At 48.2% G+C, this 22,731-nt stretch overlaps 1 protein-coding gene across 1 annotated transcript in view; it reads right to left on the bottom strand.

Moving 5' to 3' along the window:
* Positions 1–750: 750 nt before the first annotated feature.
* LOC115085841 (speriolin-like protein) overlaps positions 751–22,731 on the bottom strand; it is a 248,210-nt gene continuing 226,229 nt past the window's right edge. Inside the window, exon 3 of the mRNA XM_029592337.1 lies at positions 751–1,175. Within this exon, the coding sequence (XP_029448197.1) occupies positions 843–1,175 (333 nt within the window). The 3' untranslated portion in view covers positions 751–842. The remainder of the gene's footprint in view (positions 1,176–22,731) is intronic.

Here is a 22,731-nt window from a genome sequence, read left to right on the forward strand (position 1 = left end):
CACGTCTCCAAGTGCACTTTCCAATTCAGTTACCAATGGGAAGGTTTTCCTTTCAAACCAGATGAAATGTCTGCACTGACTTTACCCTTAAAATCACCCTCCATCTGTCCCAAGCATCCTTAAACTCTGCCACCGTGGTGGTTTCCCGGCATCCGCCACACGTCTGTAAAGACGACTTTCCTCGTGTTTGCAGTCAGCCTCCTGACTTCCAGCCTCAGCTCCTTCAAATTCCTGCTCTGTGCAAAGTGTCACCCTCCCATACTTTACTGAGGTGCGCTAAATGTTTGGCTGCTTCTATCAGATTCACCTGGCAGTTCCTTAACCCTTTCCCTGCTAGGAGCATGACCTGCCAGCAGAAAAGTTGATAAATTAGAAAGGAGATAGTGAAAGAGTTAATCTGGGAGCCCCTTCCATCCTCTCAATGTCCTCAGGAAGGTTTGATCTCAGTAATGAAGGTGGGGTCTCACCACTGAGCTGTACAGGGACAACGCCCCCTCTTTTCTCTTACACGTCTGGGCATACTGCTAGTTTCCTGCTGCTACAGTGCACTCACTGACTTTTAAGCACTTATCTATGCAGTAGGCGCTGTATAAGCAATCGTTTTGTTAAATAAGAGCTGCTCCTGCTCCAGTCAGTATAGTTGGGTGCAGCTGCAGGAAAGAGGGGGCAATCTCTCCTCTGTACAGCTCACTGCTCAGACCCCGTGCATGCACGCAAGTCCCCCGTGTCAGCGGGCAGCTGTGGAGCGGAGATGGTCTTTACTTTTTATTGCTTAGACTGTGCATACAGCGTTATGTGCATGGGTCCTCCAGCTGCAGTCTTCTCTGCATTGGGGAATGACTTCACCAGACAAACAAGGGCTTTGCATCTTCCTTGGCCAGAAACTGTAGACATCGCAGGAGGATGTGCACATCCTTCAGATCACTGGCGGGCACGGCGGAGCTCACATGCCTCTTCAACATCTCAGGGTCGAGGAACATGTTCAGCTCATTGCTGCCCGGCTGCGGCAGCTCCTTCAAAATACCGTACGAGTTCACCAGGTCCTCCGCAAACTGTGGGTGCACCTTGGGGTCGTACCCATACTCCTGCAGTCTGTTCATAATTTCTGTGTATCGCTTCAGCATTTCAGAACGTTTCCCATTATCCACTTTATTCATCTGCCGATGTGTAGACAGCTTGAGAAAGAGAAGAGCCGTAGTCAACATGAGGTCAAGCTCAGAGGTCCAGCCTCTCTCCAACCCTGAATCTCTGGATGCAGCCAGTCTATAATCCTGAACCTCCAATCCCAGCCTATTTCTCTAAAATGCAAACTCTGGTCTCAGCCTCTCTCCATCACTGAATCTACAGATCCAGCCAGTCTATAATCCTGAACCTCCAATCCCAGCCTATTTCTGTAACATGCAAACTCTGGTCTCAGCCTCTCTCCATCACTGAATCTACAGATCCAGCCAGTCTATAATCCTGAACCTCCAATCCCAGCCTATTTCTGTAACATGCAAACTCTGGTCTCAGCCTCTCTCCATCACTGAATCTACAGATCCAGCCAGTCTATAATCCTGAACCTCCAACCACAGCCTATTTCTGTAACATGCAAACTCTGGCCCCAGCCTCTCTCCAACCCTGAAACTCTGGATCCAGCCAGTCTATAATCCTGAACCTCCAATCCCAGCCTATTTCTGTAACATGCAAACTCTGGTCTCAGCCTCTCTCCATCACTGAATCTACAGATCCAGCCAGTCTATAATCCTGAACCTCCAATCCCAGCCTATTTCTGTAACATGCAAACTCTGGTCTCAGCCTCTCTCCATCACTGAATCTACAGATCCAGCCAGTCTATAATCCTGAACCTCCAACCACAGCCTATTTCTATAACATGCAAACTCTGGTCTCAGCCTCTCTCCATCACTGAATCTACAGATCCAGCCAGTCTATAATCCTGAACCTCCAATCCCAGCCTATTTCTGTAACATGCAAACTCTGGTCTCAGCCTCTCTCCATCACTGAATCTACAGATCCAGCCAGTCTAGAATCCTGAACCTCCAACCACAGCCTATTTCTGTAACATGCAAACTCTGGTCTCAGCCTCTCTCCATCACTGAATCTACAGATCCAGCCAGTCTATAATCCTGAACCTCCAATCCCAGCCTATTTCTGTAACATGCAAACTCTGGTCTCAGCCTCTCTCCATCACTGAATCTACAGATCCAGCCAGTCTATAATCCTGAACCTCCAATCCCAGCCTATTTCTGTAACATGCAAACTCTGGTCTCAGCCTCTCTCCATCACTGAATCTACAGATCCAGCCAGTCTATAATCCTGAACCTCCAATCCCAGCCTATTTCTGTAACATGCAAACTCTGGTCTCAGCCTCTCTCCATCACTGAATCTACAGATCCAGCCAGTCTATAATCCTGAACCTCCAATCCCAGCCTATTTCTGTAACATGCAAACTCTGGCCACATCCTCTCTCTAACACTGAATCTACAGATCCAGCCAGTCTATAATCCTGAACCTCCAATCCCAGCCTATTTCTGTAACATGCAAACTCTGGTCTCAGCCTCTCTCCATCACTGAATCTACAGATCCAGCCAGTCTATAATCCTGAACCTCCAATCCCAGCCTATTTCTGTAACATGCAAACTCTGGTCTCAGCCTCTCTCCATCACTGAATCTACAGATCCAGCCAGTCTATAATCCTGAACCTCCAATCCCAGCCTATTTCTGTAACATGCAAACTCTGGCCCCAGCCTCTCTCCATCACTGAATCTACAGATCCAGCCAGTCTATAATCCTGAACCTCCAATCCCAGCCTATTTCTGTAACATGCAAACTCTGGTCTCAGCCTCTCTCCATCACTGAATCTACAGATCCAGCCAGTCTATAATCCTGAACCTCCAATCCCAGCCTATTTCTGTAACATGCAAACTCTGGTCTCAGCCTCTCTCCATCACTGAATCTACAGATCCAGCCAGTCTATAATCCTGAACCTCCAATCCCAGCCTATTTCTGTAACATGCAAACTCTGGTCTCAGCCTCTCTCCATCACTGAATCTACAGATCCAGCCAGTCTATAATCCTGAACCTCCAATCCCAGCCTATTTCTGTAACATGCAAACTCTGGCCCCAGCCTCTCTCCAACCCTGAATCTCCGGATCCAGCCAGTCTATAATCCTGAACCTCCAATCCCAGCCTATTTCTGTAACATGCAAACTCTGGCCCCAGCCTCTCTCCAACCCTGAATCTACAGATCCAGCCAGTCTATAATCCTGAACCTCCAATCCCAGCCTATTTCTGTAACATGTAAACTTTGGCCCCAGCCTCTCTCCAACCCTAAATCTACAGATCCAGCCAGTCTATAATCCTGAACCTCCAATCCCAGCCTATTTCTGTAACATGCAAACTCTGGTCTCAGCCTCTCTCCATCACTGAATCTACAGATCCAGCCAGTCTATAATCCTGAACCTCCAATCCCAGCCTATTTCTGTAACATGCAAACTCTGGCCCCAGCCTCTCTCCAACCCTGAATCTACAGATCCAGCCAGTCTATAATCCTGAACCTCCAATCCCAGCCTATTTCTCTAAAATGCAAACTCTGGCCTCATCCTCTCTCCAACCCTGAATCTCCGGATCCAGCCAGTCTATAACCCTGAACCTCCAATCCCAGCCTATTTCTGTAACATGCAAACTCTGGCCCCAGCCTCTCTCCATCACTGAATCTACAGATCCAGCCAGTCTATAATCCTGAACCTCCAATCCCAGCCTATTTCTGTAACATGCAAACTCTGGCCCCAGCCTCTCTCCATCACTGAATCTACAGATCCAGCCAGTCTATAATCCTGAACCTCCAATCCCAGCCTATTTCTCTAAAATGCAAACTCTGGCCTCATCCTCTCTCCAACCCTGAATCTACAGATCCAGCCAGTCTATAATCCTGAACCTCCAACCACAGCCTATTTCTGTAACATGCAAACTCTGGTCTCAGCCTCTCTCCATCACTGAATCTACAGATCCAGCCAGTCTATAATCCTGAACCTCCAATCCCAGCCTATTTCTGTAACATGCAAACTCTGGTCTCAGCCTCTCTCCATCACTGAATCTACAGATCCAGCCAGTCTATAATCCTGAACCTCCAACCACAGCCTATTTCTGTAACATGCAAACTCTGGCCTCATCCTCTCTCCATCACTGAATCTACAGATCCAGCCAGTCTATAATCCTGAACCTCCAACCACAGCCTATTTCTGTAACATGCAAACTCTGGCCCCAGCCTCTCTCCAACCCTGAAACTCTGGATCCAGCCAGTCTATAATCCTGAACCTCCAATCCCAGCCTATTTCTGTAACATGCAAACTCTGGCCTCATCCTCTCTCCATCACTGAATCTACAGATCCAGCCAGTCTAGAATCCTGAACCTCCAATCCCAGCCTATTTCTGTAACATGCAAACTCTGGTCTCAGCCTCTCTCCATCACTGAATCTACAGATCCAGCCAGTCTATAATCCTGAACCTCCAATCCCAGCCTATTTCTGTAACATGCAAACTCTGGTCTCAGCCTCTCTCCATCACTGAATCTACAGATCCAGCCAGTCTATAATCCTGAACCTCCAACCACAGCCTATTTCTGTAACATGCAAACTCTGGCCCCAGCCTCTCTCCAACCCTGAAACTCTGGATCCAGCCAGTCTATAATCCTGAACCTCCAATCCCAGCCTATTTCTGTAACATGCAAACTCTGGTCTCAGCCTCTCTCCATCACTGAATCTACAGATCCAGCCAGTCTATAATCCTGAACCTCCAATCCCAGCCTATTTCTGTAACATGCAAACTCTGGTCTCAGCCTCTCTCCATCACTGAATCTACAGATCCAGCCAGTCTATAATCCTGAACCTCCAATCCCAGCCTATTTCTGTAACATGCAAACTCTGGTCTCAGCCTCTCTCCATCACTGAATCTACAGATCCAGCCAGTCTATAATCCTGAACCTCCAATCCCAGCCTATTTCTGTAACATGCAAACTCTGGTCTCAGCCTCTCTCCATCACTGAATCTACAGATCCAGCCAGTCTATAATCCTGAACCTCCAATCCCAGCCTATTTCTGTAACATGCAAACTCTGGTCTCAGCCTCTCTCCAACCCTGAATCTACAGATCCAGCCAGTCTATAATCCTGAACCTCCAACCACAGCCTATTTCTGTAACATGCAAACTCTGGTCTCAGCCTCTCTCCATCACTGAATCTACAGATCCAGCCAGTCTATAATCCTGAACCTCCAACCACAGCCTATTTCTGTAACATGCAAACTCTGGCCTCATCCTCTCTCCATCACTGAATCTACAGATCCAGCCAGTCTAGAATCCTGAACCTCCAATCCCAGCCTATTTCTGTAACATGCAAACTCTGGTCTCAGCCTCTCTCCATCACTGAATCTACAGATCCAGCCAGTCTAGAATCCTGAACCTCCAACCACAGCCTATTTCTGTAACATGCAAACTCTGGTCTCAGCCTCTCTCCAACCCTGAATCTACAGATCCAGCCAGTCTATAATCCTGAACCTCCAATCCCAGCCTATTTCTGTAACATGCAAACTCTGGTCTCAGCCTCTCTCCAACCCTGAATCTACAGATCCAGCCAGTCTATAATCCTGAACCTCCAATCCCAGCCTATTTCTGTAACATGCAAACTCTGGTCTCAGCCTCTCTCCATCACTGAATCTACAGATCCAGCCAGTCTATAATCCTGAACCTCCAACCACAGCCTATTTCTGTAACATGCAAACTCTGGTCTCAGCCTCTCTCCATCACTGAATCTACAGATCCAGCCAGTCTATAATCCTGAACCTCCAATCCCAGCCTATTTCTGTAACATGCAAACTCTGGTCTCAGCCTCTCTCCAACCCTGAATCTACAGATCCAGCCAGTCTATAATCCTGAACCTCCAATCCCAGCCTATTTCTGTAACATGCAAACTCTGGTCTCAGCCTCTCTCCATCACTGAATCTACAGATCCAGCCAGTCTATAATCCTGAACCTCCAATCCCAGCCTATTTCTGTAACATGCAAACTCTGGTCTCAGCCTCTCTCCATCACTGAATCTACAGATCCAGCCAGTCTATAATCCTGAACCTCCAATCCCAGCCTATTTCTGTAACATGCAAACTCTGGCCCCAGCCTCTCTCCATCACTGAATCTACAGATCCAGCCAGTCTAGAATCCTGAACCTCCAATCCCAGCCTATTTCTGTAACATGCAAACTCTGGTCTCAGCCTCTCTCCAACCCTGAATCTACAGATCCAGCCAGTCTATAATCCTGAACCTCCAATCCCAGCCTATTTCTGTAACATGCAAACTCTGGTCTCATCCTCTCTCCATCACTGAATCTACAGATCCAGCCAGTCTATAATCCTGAACCTCCAATCCCAGCCTATTTCTGTAACATGCAAACTCTGGCCCCAGCCTCTCTCTAACACTGAATCTCCAGATACAAACAGTCCATAATCCTGATTTTATAACCTCAGCCTTCTTCTCTATCTACAGTTTTGATCCTGAGCCTCCAATCCCAGCTCATTTATGCAACAGGGAACCTCCAGCCACAGCCTCTCTCTAAGACTGTATCTATGGATCCCGCAGTCTGCAATCCTGAACCTTTCAATGCCAGCCTATTTCTGCCACATGCAAACTCTGGCCACATCCTCACTCTCTAACCCTGAATCACCAGATCCAGTCATTCTATAATCTTCAACATAAAACCCCAGTGTATTTCTGTAACATGGAACCTCAGGCCACAGGCTCACTTCTCTAACCCTGAATCACCAGATCCAGTCATTCTATAATCTTCAACATACATCCCCAGTGTATTTCTGTAACATGGAACCTCAGGCCACAGGCTCACTTCTCTAACCCTGAATCACCAGATCCAGTCATTCTATAATCTTCAACATACAACCCCAGTGTATTTATGTAACATGGAACCTCAGGCCACATCCTCACTCTCTAACCCTGAATCACCAGATCCAGTCATTCTATAATCTTCAACATAAAACCCCAGTGTATTTATGTAACATGGAACCTCAGGCCACAGGCTCACTCTCTAACCCTGAATCACCAGATCCAGTCATTCTATAATCTTCAACATACATCCCCAGTGTATTTCTGTAACATGGAACCTCAGGCCACAGGCTCACTTCTCTAACCCTGAATCACCAGATCCTGTCATACTATAATCTTCAACGTACATCCCCAGTGTATTTCTGTAACATGGAACCTCAGGCCACAGGCTCACTTCTCTAACCCTGAATCACCAGATCCAGTCATTCTATAATCTTCAACATACAACCCCAGTGTATTTCTGTAACATGGAACCTCAGGCCACAGGCTCACTTCTCTAACCCTGAATCACCAGATCCAGTCATTCTATAATCTTCAACATACATCCCCAGTGTATTTCTGTAACATGGAACCTCAGGCCACAGGCTCACTTCTCTAACCCTGAATCACCAGATCCAGTCATTCTATAATCTTCAACATACAACCCAGTGTATTTCTGTAACATGGAACCTCAGGCCACAGGCTCACTCTCTAAACCTGAATCACCAGATCCAGTCATTCTATAATCTTCAACATACATCCCCAGTGTATTTCTGTAACATGGAACCTCAGACCACAGCCTCACTCTCTAACCCTGAATCACCACATCCAGTCATTCTATAATCTGCAACATAGAACCCCAGTGTATTTCTGTAACATGGAACCTCAGACCACAGCCTCACTCAAACCCTGAATCACCAGATCCAGTCATTCTATAATCTTCAACATACATCCCCAGTGTATTTCTGTAACATGGAACCTCAGACCACAGCCTCACTCTCTAACCCTGAATCACCAGATCCAGTCATTCTATAATCTGCAACATACATCCCCAGTGTGTTTCTGTAACATGGAACCTCGGGCCACATCCTCACTCTCTAACCCTGAATCACCAGATCCAGTCATTCTATAATCTTCAACATACATCCCCAGTGTATTTCTGTAACATGGAACCTCAGGCCACATCCTCACTCTCTAACCCTGAATCACCAGATCCAGTCATTCTATAATCTTCAACATACAACCCCAGTGTATTTCTGTAACATGGAACCTCAGGCCACAGCCTCACTCTAACCCTGAATCACCAGATCCAGTCATTCTATAATCTGCAACATACATCCCCAGTGTATTTCTGTAACATGGAACCTCAGGCCACAGCCTCACTCTAACCCTGAATCACCAGATCCAGTCATTCTATAATCATCAACATACATCCCCAGAGTATTTTTTGTAACATGGAACCTCAGGCCACATCCTCACTCTCTAACCCTGAATCACCAGATCCAGTCATTCTATAATCTGCAACATACATCCCCAGTGTATTTATGTAACATGGAACCTCAGACCACAGCCTCACTTCTCTAACCCTGAATCACCAGATCCAGTCATTCTATAATCTTCAACATACATCCCCAGTGTATTACTGTAACATGGAACCTCTGGACATAGCCTCACTCTCTAACCCTGAATCACCAGATCCAGTCATTCTATAATCTGCAACATACATCCCCAGTGTATTTCTGTAACATGGAACCTCTGGACATAGCCTCACTCTCTAACCCTAAATCACCACATTCAGTCATTCTATAATCTTCACAACAAATTGGCCCAAACACACAGTGTACTCCAGAAACCTTAAGTAGAAGTACAAATATCAAAAACGGTTAGCTGGTAACTCTTTATATCAATACAATTGGCCACACCAATATTAATTACGGTAAATATAATACATTTTGTAGTTTTGTAGGACCAATACGCAAAGAGTCTGTATGTCAATCAGACCCACCATGGAATGGTCACATTACTTTATTTTATATTTAAACTATTTTTAGAATTTTTTGTATATTATGTCTTAAAATGTTCCATACTGCCACAGGAGACTCAGTGCAAAACAGACTAATAAGCCATTTTGGTCAAATAATCCAGACATCAAAACAACCCTAATAAAATATCCATTCAAAAGAACACAGTCACAGTACTTAACTCAAGGTTAAATCCCGACACAATCGCGTTTCGAACTAATGGTTCTGCTTCAGGGGAAACACCCAATATACGTCTTCTTCAAAGAAATCATCACATCTTGCAGAAAGCAAGTGTTGCTTACCTGTAACAGGTGTTCTCACAGGACAGCAGGATGTTAGTCCTCACATATGGGTGACATCATCAGGATGGAGCCCAATCATGGAAAACGTCTGTCAAAGTTTACAGAACTTTGACTGGCCCCTACTGGGTATGCCCAGCTTGGCACTAACCATGCAGCCAGCAGGCGTCCCCCTTCAGTATTATTTGATAGCTACAGACAGTGCCGAAAAAATAAAACAACAAAACGTTACGAACCCAACACCGCGGGGCGGCGGGCGAGTTTCATGAGGACTAACATCCTGCTGTCCTGTGAGAACACCTGTTACAGGTAAGCAACATCTGCTTTCTCACAGGACAAGCAGGATGGTAGTCCTCACATATGGGTGAGTACCAAGCTGAGGATGTCCGAACCTGCACCAAATGTACCCAAGGGTGTGCAACAGGCACAACAACTGGGGTGGAATTTGGTAGAGGGCATCCTGAACCCCACCGGGCAGGCGGAAGGGTGTGGGTACGTCACGTTGGAAATAGGTTACGCAGGACAGATTTGCTGAAGATGGAATCTTGTCTTCCGGCTTTGTCCAAGCAATAGTGGGCTGCGAAAGTGTGGAGTGAGCTCCAGGTGGCAGCCCTGCAAATGTCAGGAAGCGGCACCGATCGTAGGTGTGCTACTGAAGTCGCCATAGCCCTCACAGAGTGTGCTTTGACACGGTCTTGGAAAGGAATGCCAGCTTGCTGATAGCAAAAGGATATGCAGTCCGCCAACCAGGAGGAGAGAGTCTACTTACCCACAGGTTTCTCTAGTTTGTTGGGATGGAAAGAGACGAATAACTGAGTGCTCTTCCTGTGGGCAACTGTACGGTCTAGATAAAAAGCTAGAGCCCGTTTACAGTCTAGGGTATGCAGAGCTTGTTCCCCTGGATTGGAATGGGGCCTGGGAAAGAAGGTAGGTAGTATGATGGATTGATTAATGTGAAACTCCGAAATTACCTTAGGCAAAAACTTAGGGTGAGTGCGGAGTACCACCCGGTCCTGCAGGAGTTTAGTGTAAGGTGGATAAGTAACTAGGGCCTGTAACTCACTAACCCTGCGAGCTGAAGTGATAGCCAAAAGGAAAATCACTTTCCATGTGAGATATTTTAGGTCACAGGAGTGAAGAGGTTCGAAGGGTGGTTTCATGAGCCAACCGAGAACCAGATTAAGGTCCCAAGAAGGGGCCGGAGGACGTAAAGGTGGCTTGATATGGAGCAAGCCTTTAAGAAAACGTGTTACGAGGGGTTGGACCGATATAGGGACATCCCCGACCCCTTTATGGAAGGCGGCTACCGCACTGACATGCATTCTGATTGAAGAGGTCTTTAAACCTGACTCAGACAAATGCCAGAGATAGTCCAAAATCCTTGGGATTGGACAGGAAAAGGGATCAATGGACTGCGAAGTGCACCATGATGTGTACCTTTTCCATTTATAGGAGTAAGATTTTCTTGTGGAAGGCTTTCGCGAAGCAATCAGGACACGAGAAATCGAATCTGAAAGGTTAAGTGGCTGAAGGATTAACCTTTCAACATCCATGCCGTCAGGGTCAAGGCCTGAAGATTGGGATGGCGTAGACATCCGTCGTTCTAAGTGATCAGAAGCGGGTCCTTTCCCAAGGGAATGTGCCTGCGGATGGAGAGATCCTGGAGTATTGGAAACCACACTTGGCGTGGCCAGTGAGGTGCTATCAGGATCATGGTTCCCTTGTTCTGACAGAGCTTCACGAGAGTCTTCGAGAGAAGAGGAAGTGGAGGGAATGCATAAAGCAGACCGGCTGTCCACGAGAGGCAGAATGCATCTCTGGGCTGAGAGCGCTCACTCCGAATGAGGGAGCAGTAATTGTCGACTCTGTGGTTCTGAGGGGACGCAAAGAGGTCTATTTGGGGATAACCCCATTGTTGGAAGAGAGAGGTCGCTACCGAGGGATTGAGCAACCACTCGTGCGGTTGGAAGACACAACTCAGTTTGTCTGCCAAGACATTGTGCACTCCCGGCAAGTAGGTGGCCCTGAGGTACATCGAGCAGGAGAGCTCTTCCGCCCAAATCTGCGCAGCTTCCTGACACAGAAGGAAGGAGCCTGTGCCTCCCTGTTTGTTGATGTACCACATGGCCACCTGATTGTCCGTCTGAATTAGGATGACGTGATTTGATAGGTAATCTTGAAAAGCTCTGAGAGCATATCGCATTGCTCGAAGCTCCAGGAAATTTATCTGGTGTTTGGCTTCCTCTGGAGACCAAGATCCTTGTGTCTGTAGATCGTTCACATGAGCTCCCCAGCCGAGGTTGGAAGCATCAATGGTGAGAATGAGTTGAGGATCTGGTAGATGAAAGGGCTGTCCCTGGAAGAGATTGTTCTGATCTTTCCACCAGGCGAGAGACAGACGGAGTGCGTCGGTGATGTGAACAATGGTTGACAGAGGCTGAGTCGCTTGAATCTATTGTGACCTTAGAGTCCAATGCATGACTCTCATGGCCAGGTGGGCCATTGGAGTGAGATGGACTGAGGACGCCATGTGTCCGAGAAGGACAAGGAATTGCCGAGCTGTTGCTGTATACTGAGTCTGCAACTGGTGAGTGAGAGACACGAGGGTTTGCACTCGTTGTTGAGGTAGAAAGGCTTTTGCCTGTAAGGTGTCCAAGTCTGCCCCAATGAAAGACAAGGTTTGAGATGGGACTAAATAGGATTTCTCTGATTAACCAGTCGTCTAGATAGGGGTAGACGTGAACACCTTCTTTCCTGAGAAAGGCTGCGACAACTACGAGACATTTGGTAAAGACTCATGGTGCCGATGCTAGGCCGAATGGAAGCACCCGGTATTGATAGTGCCTTGGGCCTAATAAAAACCGGAGGTACTTGTGATGAGCTGGAGCTATCGCAATGTGGGTGTATGCGTCTTGGAGGTCCAGAGAGCAGAGCCAGTCTCCTCTTTGTAGAAGAGGTAGAAGCGAGCCCAAGGTTACCATTTTGAACTTTTCCCGCTGGAGGTACTTGTTGAGGGCACGTAGGTCCAGAATTGGACGAAGCTCCCCAGATTTTGTGGGGATCAAAAAGTACCGGGAATAGAACCCTAGGCCTTGTTGCGAAAGAGGGTTCTATTGCTCTTAACTGGAGAAGAAGGGAAACCTCCTGCTCCAGAAGGACAGAGTGGTCGGTTACTCTCCATGCTTGTAGAGACAGGGAGTCCGGTGGAACAGCAAGAAAGTTCAGATGGTAACCCTGAGCAATGATTGCCAGCACCCATTGGTCAGTTGAGATTGATTGTCACATTCCATGAAAGTGGCATAATCGACCTCCCACTGGTATGCTTGGCAGAGGGATCAGGCTGCTGCTCTCCAAGTGAAAGTCAAAACCCTGAAGCAGGCCCCGGCTGGGAAGCTGCTTGCGGCTTTTGCTTTCAGGGCTGGCGAGGCTGAGATTTTTGATAAGGCCTCGTAACTCGGGACCTTGTTGGTGGGGGATAGTACTTCCTTGGACGGAAGAATGATTTCTTAAGAGTCCTTCTTGAAGGGCTGTCCAAAAGGGTAGTAAGAAGGTATCAATGAGAGCTGTTTGAGGGTCTCATGATGGTCCTTTAACTCAGCCACTATTTGCTGAATCTGTTCACCGAATAGATTATCTCCTATACAGGGCAGGTCAGAGAGCCTGTCTTGTACTTCTGGGCGAAGGTCAGAAGACTTGAGCCAGGCCCAGCGTCTTGCTGAAATGGCAGTTGCAGACACTCTAGTGGAAGTGTCGAAGATATTGTAAGCTGTTCTTATCTCATGCTTCCCTGCCTCAAAGCCCTTGTTGACAAGGGTTTGAAGATGTTCTTGGAATTGGTCAGGCAGGGTTTAAGAGAAGTCCTGAATTTGCTTGAAAATGACCCTATTGTATTGGGTCATGTACAGCTGGTAAGAAGCAATTCTGGAGATGAGCATGGCCCCTTGGAACACTCGTCGACCAAAATAAACCAGCAAGATATGTTTTCATGATTGCCGGTATATAAAAACCTTAAATAAATAAAATAAAATAAAAAATATTGTCTAGGAACTTGTGTTCCTTGACAGGAGGGGTAGAGGAGTGTGGCTTCGTCCTTTTTGCTTTCTTTTGAGCTGATTCTACCACAACTGAGTGGTGGTCAAGCTGACATTTTTGAAAGCCCGGGCTGACTGTACTAGATAAGTAGTGTCAGCTTTTCTGTGTACTGGGGCAATGGATCCAGGATTTTCCCAGTTCTTTTTGAGGAGGTCAAGAAGAACTTGATGAATGGGAATAGAAGTGATCACTTTAGGGGCATCCAGGAATTGGAGAAGCTCCATCATCTGGTGCCTATCATCTTGCTCCGTCTGAAGCTGAAAAGGGACCAATTCCGAAATTTCCTTCACAAAATTAATGAAAGAGAGGTCCTCTGGAGAACACTTTCAGTAGGAGAAGGAGGTGAAGGTAAATCATCGGTGTCTGTGGAAGTATCATCACCCCAGGTGTCATAAGGATCAGCAGGCTGACCTGTAGGATGAGAAGGGGGTTGGATACCTGAAGGGCCCGGCTGAGGCTCCGAGAAAATCGAAGGAATCGCCGGGGGCACCGCGGACGCCCTGGGGGGCATCGGTGCCGGCATCGAAGGCATCGATGGCGCCGATGTCAAATTCTGACAAAACGGTTTCTGTTTGTACTGAAGAAGTAGATCTCTATTGGCAAACAGAGCACACTTAAAAGCTTTGTTGATCACTGATTTAGGATATCCTTTTTGAGAAAATCTATATTTTAAATCAAGTGCTTGTAAGCAGTATTCTTCAACACTAGAACAAATTCTTCAGAAGAAGAATTAAAGGATTTTTTTTTTACAGTGGCTTAGTACTCAGAACTCCAATTTACAGTTCAATTTTCCATTGCCTTTTTGGACATTTGTTTGGTTCGTACAGGTCGCAGGATTGCCTCTACCCTTTATAGAAAAGAGACAGATAGGAATCATTTTCTTCGTTACTCTAGCTACCATCCTAGAAAATTGAAAGATGGTCTTCCATGTCACAATTTCTACGATTATGCAGGATTTGTTCTAGTGTTGAAGAATACTGCTTACAAGCACTTGATTTAAAATATAGATTTTCTCAAAAAGGATATTCTAAATCAGTGATCAATGTTGAGATTACTTACCTGATAATCTCCTTTTCCTTAGTGTAGACAGATGGACTCAGAACGAATGGGTATAGTATGCTCGTGCTAGCAGTTGGAGACGGATCTGACGTCAGCACGGGTATATATACCCCCACAGGAAGCGTAGCAACTCAGTAATCTTCCTTGCAAAAGCTGTTATGGATGTGTGTACTGACGCTCAGTGAAATAGTGAAACAGGATTCCCCTGACCGATTGATAGTAGCTGGAGACCACCAGCATTCCCAACCGGAAGGCGTCGACACCTGGCAAAAGGGGACGCTCTTATGTAAACAAATGACATGGCTTACCTTGAATCGGTGAAACCCATGTACACAGGCAGCTGGGCGGGATGCTGAGTCCATCTGTCTACACTAAGGAAAAGGAGATTATCAGGTAAGTAATCTCAACATTTCCTGGCGTGTAGCCAGATGGACTCAGAACGAATGGGATGTACAAAAGCTTTACTCCCAGCCTGGGCGGGAGGCTGCCTGAGGACCATGTAGTACCGCCCTCGCAAATGCTGTGTCCTCCCTGGCCTGGACATCCAGACGGTAGAACCTGGAGAAGGTATGGAGGGAGGACCATGTCGCCGCTTTACATATTTCTGCAGGCGACAGCATCCTGGATTCTGCCCAGGATGCCTCTTGTGCTCTGGTAGAATGAGCCTTGACCTGTAGAGGCAGAGACTTCCCAGCCTCTACATAAGCTGCTCGGATAACTTCTTTAATCCAGCGGGCGATGGTGGGCCGCGAGGCCGCTTCACCTTGTTTCTTTCCGCTGTGCAGGACGAACAGATGGTCCGTCTTTCATACTTCTTGTGTCACTTCCAGATATCCGGGCAGCAATCTGCCAATGTCGAGATGGCGTAATAAACGCCCTTCTTCAGATTTCTCCAAACCCGCCGTGGTAGGCAAGGATATGGTTTGGTTAAGATGAAACTGTGAAACCACTTTAGGTAGAAAGGAGGGAACCGTACGAAGATGGATAGCCTCAGGAGTGATTCTGAGAAAGGGATCACGGCAGGACAGTGCTTGTAGCTCTGAGATGCGGCGTGCTGAGCACACCACCAGCAAGAACACCATCTTCAAGGTTAGAGAACGGAGAGACAGGCCCCGAAGGGGTCTGAAGGTGGATCCCGCGAGGAAATCCAAAACAAGGTTGAGGTTCCATAAGGGTACAGGCCACTTCAGTGGCGGACGAATATGCTTGACTCCTTTCAGGAAACGAGAAACATCTGGGTGCTTGGCAATGGTCTTGCCATCCCTCCTGGGACCGTAGCAAGATAGCGCAGCCACCTGAACCTTGATGGAGCTGAGGGAGAGACCCTTCTGAAGGCCATCTTGCAGGAAATCCAACACAATAGGGATTGTGGTCGCATGTGGATTGGTGCCATGAGTGCCGCACCATGCTTCGAATACTCTCTAGATCCTTACGTAGGTGAGGGATGTGGAAAACTTGCGAGCTCGGAGGAGTGTATCTATCACAGGCTCCGAGTAACCTCTTTTCTTCAGTCTAGCCCTCTCAATGGCCAGACCGTAAGAGAGAATTGAGCTGGATTCTCGTGAAGGATGGGACCTTGACGTAGAAGGTCCCGGAGAGGAGGCAGGGGAAGAGGCTCCCCTGCCAGTAGTCTTCTCATGTCCGCGTACCAGGGTCTTCTTGGCCAGTCTGGTGCCACTAGAAGAACTAGGCCCCGGTGTTTCTGAATCTTGTGGATGATGGCGCCCAGCAGAGGCCACGGAGGAAAAGCATATAGCAGAGTCCCTGGAGGCCATGGCTGAACCAGGGCATCGATTTCATGTGAGAACAGATCGCGCTTGCGGCTGAAGTATCTGGGTACTTGAGCATTGGACTTGTCCACGAGTAAATCCATGTCCGGAATCCCCCAGTGATTCACAATCATCTGGAAGGCTGTGGGTGACAGCTGCCACTGTCCCGGATTTAGGCTTTCTCTGCTGAGGAAGTCTGCCGTGGTGTTGTCCTTCCCGGCAATGTGGACGGCGGAGATGTCCTGAAGATTCGCCTCTGCCCAAGCCATCAGTGGGGCGATCTCCAGAGATACTTGTTGGCTTCTGGTTCCGCCCTGACGGTTGATGTAGGCCACCATGGTGGCGTTGTCGGACATCACTCTGACTGCTCTGTTCTTCAATCTGTGAGCAAATCGAAGGCATGCCAATTGGACTGCCCGAGCCTCTAGATGGTTGATGTTCCACGCTGACTCTTCTCTGTTCCACCATCCTTGTGCGGTGAGTCCTTCGCAGTGTGCTCCCCAGCCGCTTAGACTGGCATCTGTGGTAAGCAGAATCCACGAGGGGGAGGACATCTTCGACCCCCTGCTCATGTGTAGTGAGACTGACTGTGTCTGCCTGGGTGTCGAACTGTGTTCCCAGGTATTCCAGCGACTGGGAAGGCTGTAGGCAACTCTTGCTGAGGTTGACTACCCAGCCCAAGCTTTCCAGAAGGGCGATCACTCTGTCGGTTGTCCGAAGGCTCTCCTCTCGTAATTTCGCCCTGATCAGCCAATCGTCTAGGTAGGGATGGACCAGAATTCCTTCCCGTCTGAGTGCCGCTGCCACCACTACGACCACCTTGGTGAAGGTCCGCGGTGACGTGGCCAACCCGAAGGGCAGAGCCCGGAATTGGAAGTGGCGTCCTAGAACCTTGAAGCGTAGGTAGCACTGATGATCCGGATGGATCGGGATATGCAGGTAAGCTTCTGACAAGTCTAATGCCGTGAGGAATTCTAACTGTACTGCGGTCTTGACGGAGCGCAGAGTTTCCATGCGAAACCTCGGGACCCATAAGTAGCGATTGACTGACTTGAGGTCCAGTACAGGCCGAAAAGTGCCCCCTTTCTTGGGTACCATGAAATAAATGGAATAGTGTCCAGAATTCACCTCCCATGCAGGTACTGGGATGATGGCTTTCAAGGACAGGAGCCTCGCCAGGGTAGCTTCCAATGCTGCCATCTTGTGCGTGGGACAGAAAGATTCCACAAACTTGTCCGGAGGGAGATGATGAAAATCCAGATAATACCCCTCTCGGATGATGGCGAGGACCCACTGGTCCGACGTGATCTCGACCCATCTGGTGTAGAAGAGGGTTAACCTGCCCCCTATGGCTCCGTCCCCCAGATGGATCGGCGGATTCTCATTGTGAGGCGCGGCCGGGACCGGAGCCCGGGCCTGCTCCCCTCTTGCGCTGCTTGGTCCGAAAGGACTGGTTCCTGGCCTGAGGACGAGGTGCCTGGTAGCGACTCCTGTAGGGAATGAAGCGCTGGGAGCTTCTACCCCTGGAGGGCCTTGGAAAGGCGCGCTGGTTCCTTCTGAACCGATCTTCCGGCGGTTGAGGTACTGGAGAGGCGCCCCATGTACTGGCCAGTTTATCAAGGTCGCTGCCAAACAGGAAAGAGCCCTTAAAGGGCATTCTGGTGAGGCGTGTCTTGGAAGGCGCATCGGCTGACCATTTCCGGATCCAGAGCTGCCTCCTGGCAGCTACGGAGGATGAGATCCCCTTGGCTGTTGTTCGGACTAGGTCTGATGCAGCATCCGTGAGGAACGAGAGAGCGGACTCCATGTCTGCTGCAGGAGCGTTGTTCCTGACCTGTGACAAACAGGAACGCGTCACCACTGTGCAGCAGGTGGCGATCCGCAAAGATAGAGCTGCCACCTCAAAGGTCTGTTTCAGGATGGCGTCCAGTCGCCGGTCGTGAGGCTCCTTGAGGGCCGTCCCCCCTTCAACTGGAAAGGTAGTGCGCTTGACCACAGCGCTAATCAAGACGTCCACCTGAGGGCACGCCAGCAGGTCCTGGATAGCCGGTGCCAATGAGTACATGCCCGTCAGGGCCCGGCCCCCTTTGAAGGAAGCCGCTGGTGCAGCCCATTCTAAATCTATCAGTTGTTGTGCCGCTTGCAAGAATGGAAACTGGCGGGCTGTAGACGAAGACCTTCCAGCAGGGGGTTCTGCACAGAGGGCACCGTAGCGCTGGGACCTGTAATATCCAACTCCGCCAGGCACTGAGACACCAGGTCGGAGAGATCCTCCTTAGGGAAGAACCGCCTCATGGTTCTATATGGCTCAGTCCCTGGGGGAAGCTCCCCCTCGTCCGGGAGTTCGGACTCGTCCGGTGAAACCTCCTGGTCTGACTGATCTGGACTGTCCAGCGGCGGGAGGTCCCGCTCACCATAAGGGCGTGAGGGTCCAGGAACAGGATCCGCAGGATCCGCCACCGCAGCGGCAGCCGCAGCGGCCGCCGCAGTCGCAGCCACCGCAGGAACCGCAGAAACAGCAGGACCAACAGGAACAGCAGGCACCGCAGGGCCTGGACGGGAAGCCGTTTGCATCTGTACAAAGGCATAAATCCCCTTAAAGAGATCCACCCAGGAAATTGAAGCAGCCTCTAATCGCCGGAGTACAAGATCCCCCGGGATTCCCGACTGGTCGAGACTGACTGCTAAATCCGGGGTAGCCCCTGGGGAACTGTCAGCAAATCGTGGCTGAGACTGGTCCTGGCCCGAGGGTCCCACGGCCTCCTCACATTGGGCTCATAGGGAGTCTGGCTCTTCACTGTGCATGGCTCTAAGCTGGCATGCAGAGCAGAGGCCGAGGGCTGTAATGCCGGAGGCAGGCGGCGCCCTCGCTGAAGACGCTGAGGCGTTCTGTTCCATGGAAAAGTATGCGCTGAATGAAAAAGCGTCAACAATATGTGCTCAGCACAACAGGCGCCTATGAATATACGGCAGCAATATGCGCTTAATACAACAGGCGCACAATAAGAATATGCGGCAGCAATATGCGCTTAATACAACAGGCGCACAATAAGAATATGCGGCAGCAATATGCGCTTAATACAACAGACGCACAATAAGAATATGCGGCAGCAATATGCGCTTAGCACAACAGGCGCTTAATAATAGGCGGCAGCAATATGTGCTTAGTGTTTATGCAATATATGCACAATGAGGAATAGAATATGCGCTTAATACAACAGGCGCTTAATAATAATATACGGCAGCAATATGCGCTTAATACAACAGGCGCACAATAATAATATGCGGCAGCAATATGCGCTTAATACAACAGGCGCACAATAAGAATATGCGGCAGCAATATGCGCTTAATACAACAGACGCACAATAATAATATGCGGCAGCAATATGCGCTTAATACAACAGGCGCACAATAATAATATGCGGCAGCAATATGCGCTTAGTGTTTATGCAATATACGCACAATGAGGAATAGAATATGCGCTTAGTCATAGACATGCGCCTATTACGGGCGCTCAATACCTGAACAAGGCCACAAAATGGCGCCCTCCACGGCGTGCCACGCCGCCGATCCTCTGTTCTTCGGAGACCAGAAGTAAAGCCATACACCTTACCTGATCCTCGGCACTTCCCGGCTGGAACCCGGGCGGTCTCCGGCTGCGGGGGGGGAGGGCAAGTACCTTCACCACCGCGGTTGAGGATATGCACCCGCTGCCTCGTCCACGCCGGGACCGAGGCGCCTCGTATGCCTCACCCAAACCTCGCCCGGGGGCTATGTCCCTGCCGCGATTCGGCCACCGGACCGAGGACTTAAACCTCCGGGGGATCACGGAAATCCCCCGGGAAACTCTACTGGGGGAGGGACCTTAGGGTATCAGCGCAGGAGTGCGGGGCTCGATGCTGTAGAAGTTTTAGTTGAAAGAAAGTAGAATGTAGAAAATAGAAAGTAGATTTGGAAAACAGCTCTCCAAACTGCTTTGGAGACGGAAATTACTGAGTTGCTACGCTTCCTGTGGGGGTATATGTACCCGTGCTGACGTCAGATCCGTTTCCAACTGCTAGCACGAGCACACTACACCCATTCGTTCTGAGTCCATCTGGCTACACGCCAGGAAACAAAGCTTTTAAGCGTGCTCTGTTTGCCAATAGAGATCTACTTCTTCAGTACAAACAGAAACCGTTTTGTCAGAATTTGACATGTGTTATGAAATTTTCTGCACATAGTAATGAAGTTGTACAAATTATCAAATCTCATTGGCACATATTAGCTCTTCCTCAAGATTTGCAAATGCACCAAGATTTGCTTATTCGCGTGCTCAAAACATTAGAGACTTGGTAGTTAAATCTGCGTTTGACTCTACAGCTCCCAGTCTCAAAGGGGGTGGCCATCAAGGTTGTGGCAGGTGTGATATGTGCACACAGACCATAACAGGTCATCAGTGGAAATCCCCTGAACAAGATATCATCATAAATTTGAAGCCATCCACGACATGTGATTCTGAATGTGTTTTGTATATTATACAGTGCCCTTGTGATTTGGTATACGAGGGGCGCACTAAAAGGAAGATTCGCACCAGACTTATTGAACACCGGAGCCCTTGTCCAACATTGTTTGGCAGCACAACACACCTTCACAGATTTAAGATGGTTATAGAACAGCTACATCAAGGGACACGGGCTGGAGACATTCAAACACGCTTGACTCAGTGAGAACATTATTGGATTTTCACATTGCAGTCAGTTTGTCCTCAAGGTCTCAATGAGAAAATCAATTGGTACACACGAATTTAATTTTTCATTTTTGGTTTGCAATTGAGATGGATTGATTTTTTTTTTATGTGTTTTTCAAAATATTTTTGTTCTTCAGTTATTGAGATAACCTTCAGTTTCTTTAATTAATTTTTTTCATGAGATTTTCTTTTTATTTGGTTTTTGGACAATTTTTTTTCATGAGATTTTCCTTTTGATTTGATTTTTCTTTTTTGGACTACTTTTACAAAAGAGATCTTTTTCTTCTGTTTATTTTCTTTGAAATTCTATTTACGATCAGAAGCCCTCGATATGGACCTGGTTGAAGACTATAAGTGTTAGAAGGTTCTCATCCTATGGGCATTCAGACGACCTGATTGAGCACTTACCATATGCACAGGACTTTAGACTACCTGATTGAAGACTTACTAAGAGTTGGGAGATGAGACTACCTAATGGGCCCTCGATATGGACCTGGTTGAAGACTATGGGCCTCATTTTCTAAAGTATTGCAGGCCTGCGATACTTTAGAAAATTGCGCTACTGGGGGGCGGGCGGGGGGGTGGTCCTGCGCTAGCCGGCAGCGATCGCACTGCCGCGGTGCGATCGCTGCCGGCATCATGCCCAATAACTACACTGTGCGCTGTGCGCGCCGTCGTCACGGAGTCGGCCCCGGTGACGCCCTGACTCCTCCTCTTCCAGGGCCGACTCCGCCCCAATTTCAGTAGCGCAGGCCTGCGATAGCCTTGGAGAGTAAGGCCCTATAAGTGTTAGAAGGTTCTCATCCTATGGGCATTCAGACGACCTGATTGAGCACTTACCATATGCATAGGACTTTAGACTACCTGATTGAAGACTTACTAAGAGTTGGGAGATGAGACTACCTAATGGGCCCTCTACACGGACCTGGTTGAAGACTACAAGTGTTAGTAGGTCTCTTTCTCTAATATTATCCGATGGGTGCACAGATGGCCTTATTGAGAACTTACCACATGCATAAGACTTGAGACTACCTGATTGAAAACTTACTAAGAGTTGGGAGATGAGACGATCTAATTGGATGGTCAGCTTGATGTCACATCCGGAGGAGGTATAAAAGTCCTGTTAGTTCACCATGTTTTCTAAGTTTGCAGGTCTGAAAGCAGACTACTGAGGAAGGACTTAAGCAGCCACTGTCTATGCCAGTAAGAGAAGATTGTTTCTGCAAGATGTGATGATTTCTTTGAAGAAGATATATATTTGGTGTTTCCCCTGAACAGAACCGTTGGTTCGAAACGCGATCGCGTCGGGATCTTACCTTGAGTTAAGTACTGTGACTGTGTTCTTTTGAATGGATATTTTATTAGGGTTGTTTTGACGTCTGGATTATTTGACCAAAACGGCTTATTAGTCTGTTTTGCACGGAGTCTCCTGTGGCAGTATGGAAAATTTTAAGACATAATATACAAAAAATTCTAAAAATAGTTTAAATCTATATAAATAAAAATGTAAAATAGTTTGGACGTAATCGATAATCTCAGAAACTACTACACCAATTGCTTTCAAATTTGGACACAACCTTGCTTTCACTTTCGGCAAGGTTCTTCTCTATCTAGATTACATAGATGTCACACGGTTACAGATAAAAACATGTTTTTACATGTGTCTGGGGAAAACAGCGACATCTGTTGGACAGACATGCAATACACGCTATCTACCTTGGGAAATGAAGCTGCTGTACAGCGCATGCGCGGACGGGAGCGCACGTCGGACACAGCAGGACCAACATGGTGCAGGGAGGAGCAGTAGCGGTGGACTGGCGGCGATATCGGGCGTGATGGTGTCGGCCGGCCAAACTTCGACACCTGGGAGGAGCTGCGGCGGCGATCTGGTACTGCTC

The sequence above is a fragment of the Rhinatrema bivittatum genome, chromosome 2 (genome assembly GCF_901001135.1).
Source record: "Rhinatrema bivittatum chromosome 2, aRhiBiv1.1, whole genome shotgun sequence".
In the NCBI taxonomy this organism is placed as follows: Eukaryota; Metazoa; Chordata; class Amphibia; order Gymnophiona; family Rhinatrematidae; genus Rhinatrema; species Rhinatrema bivittatum.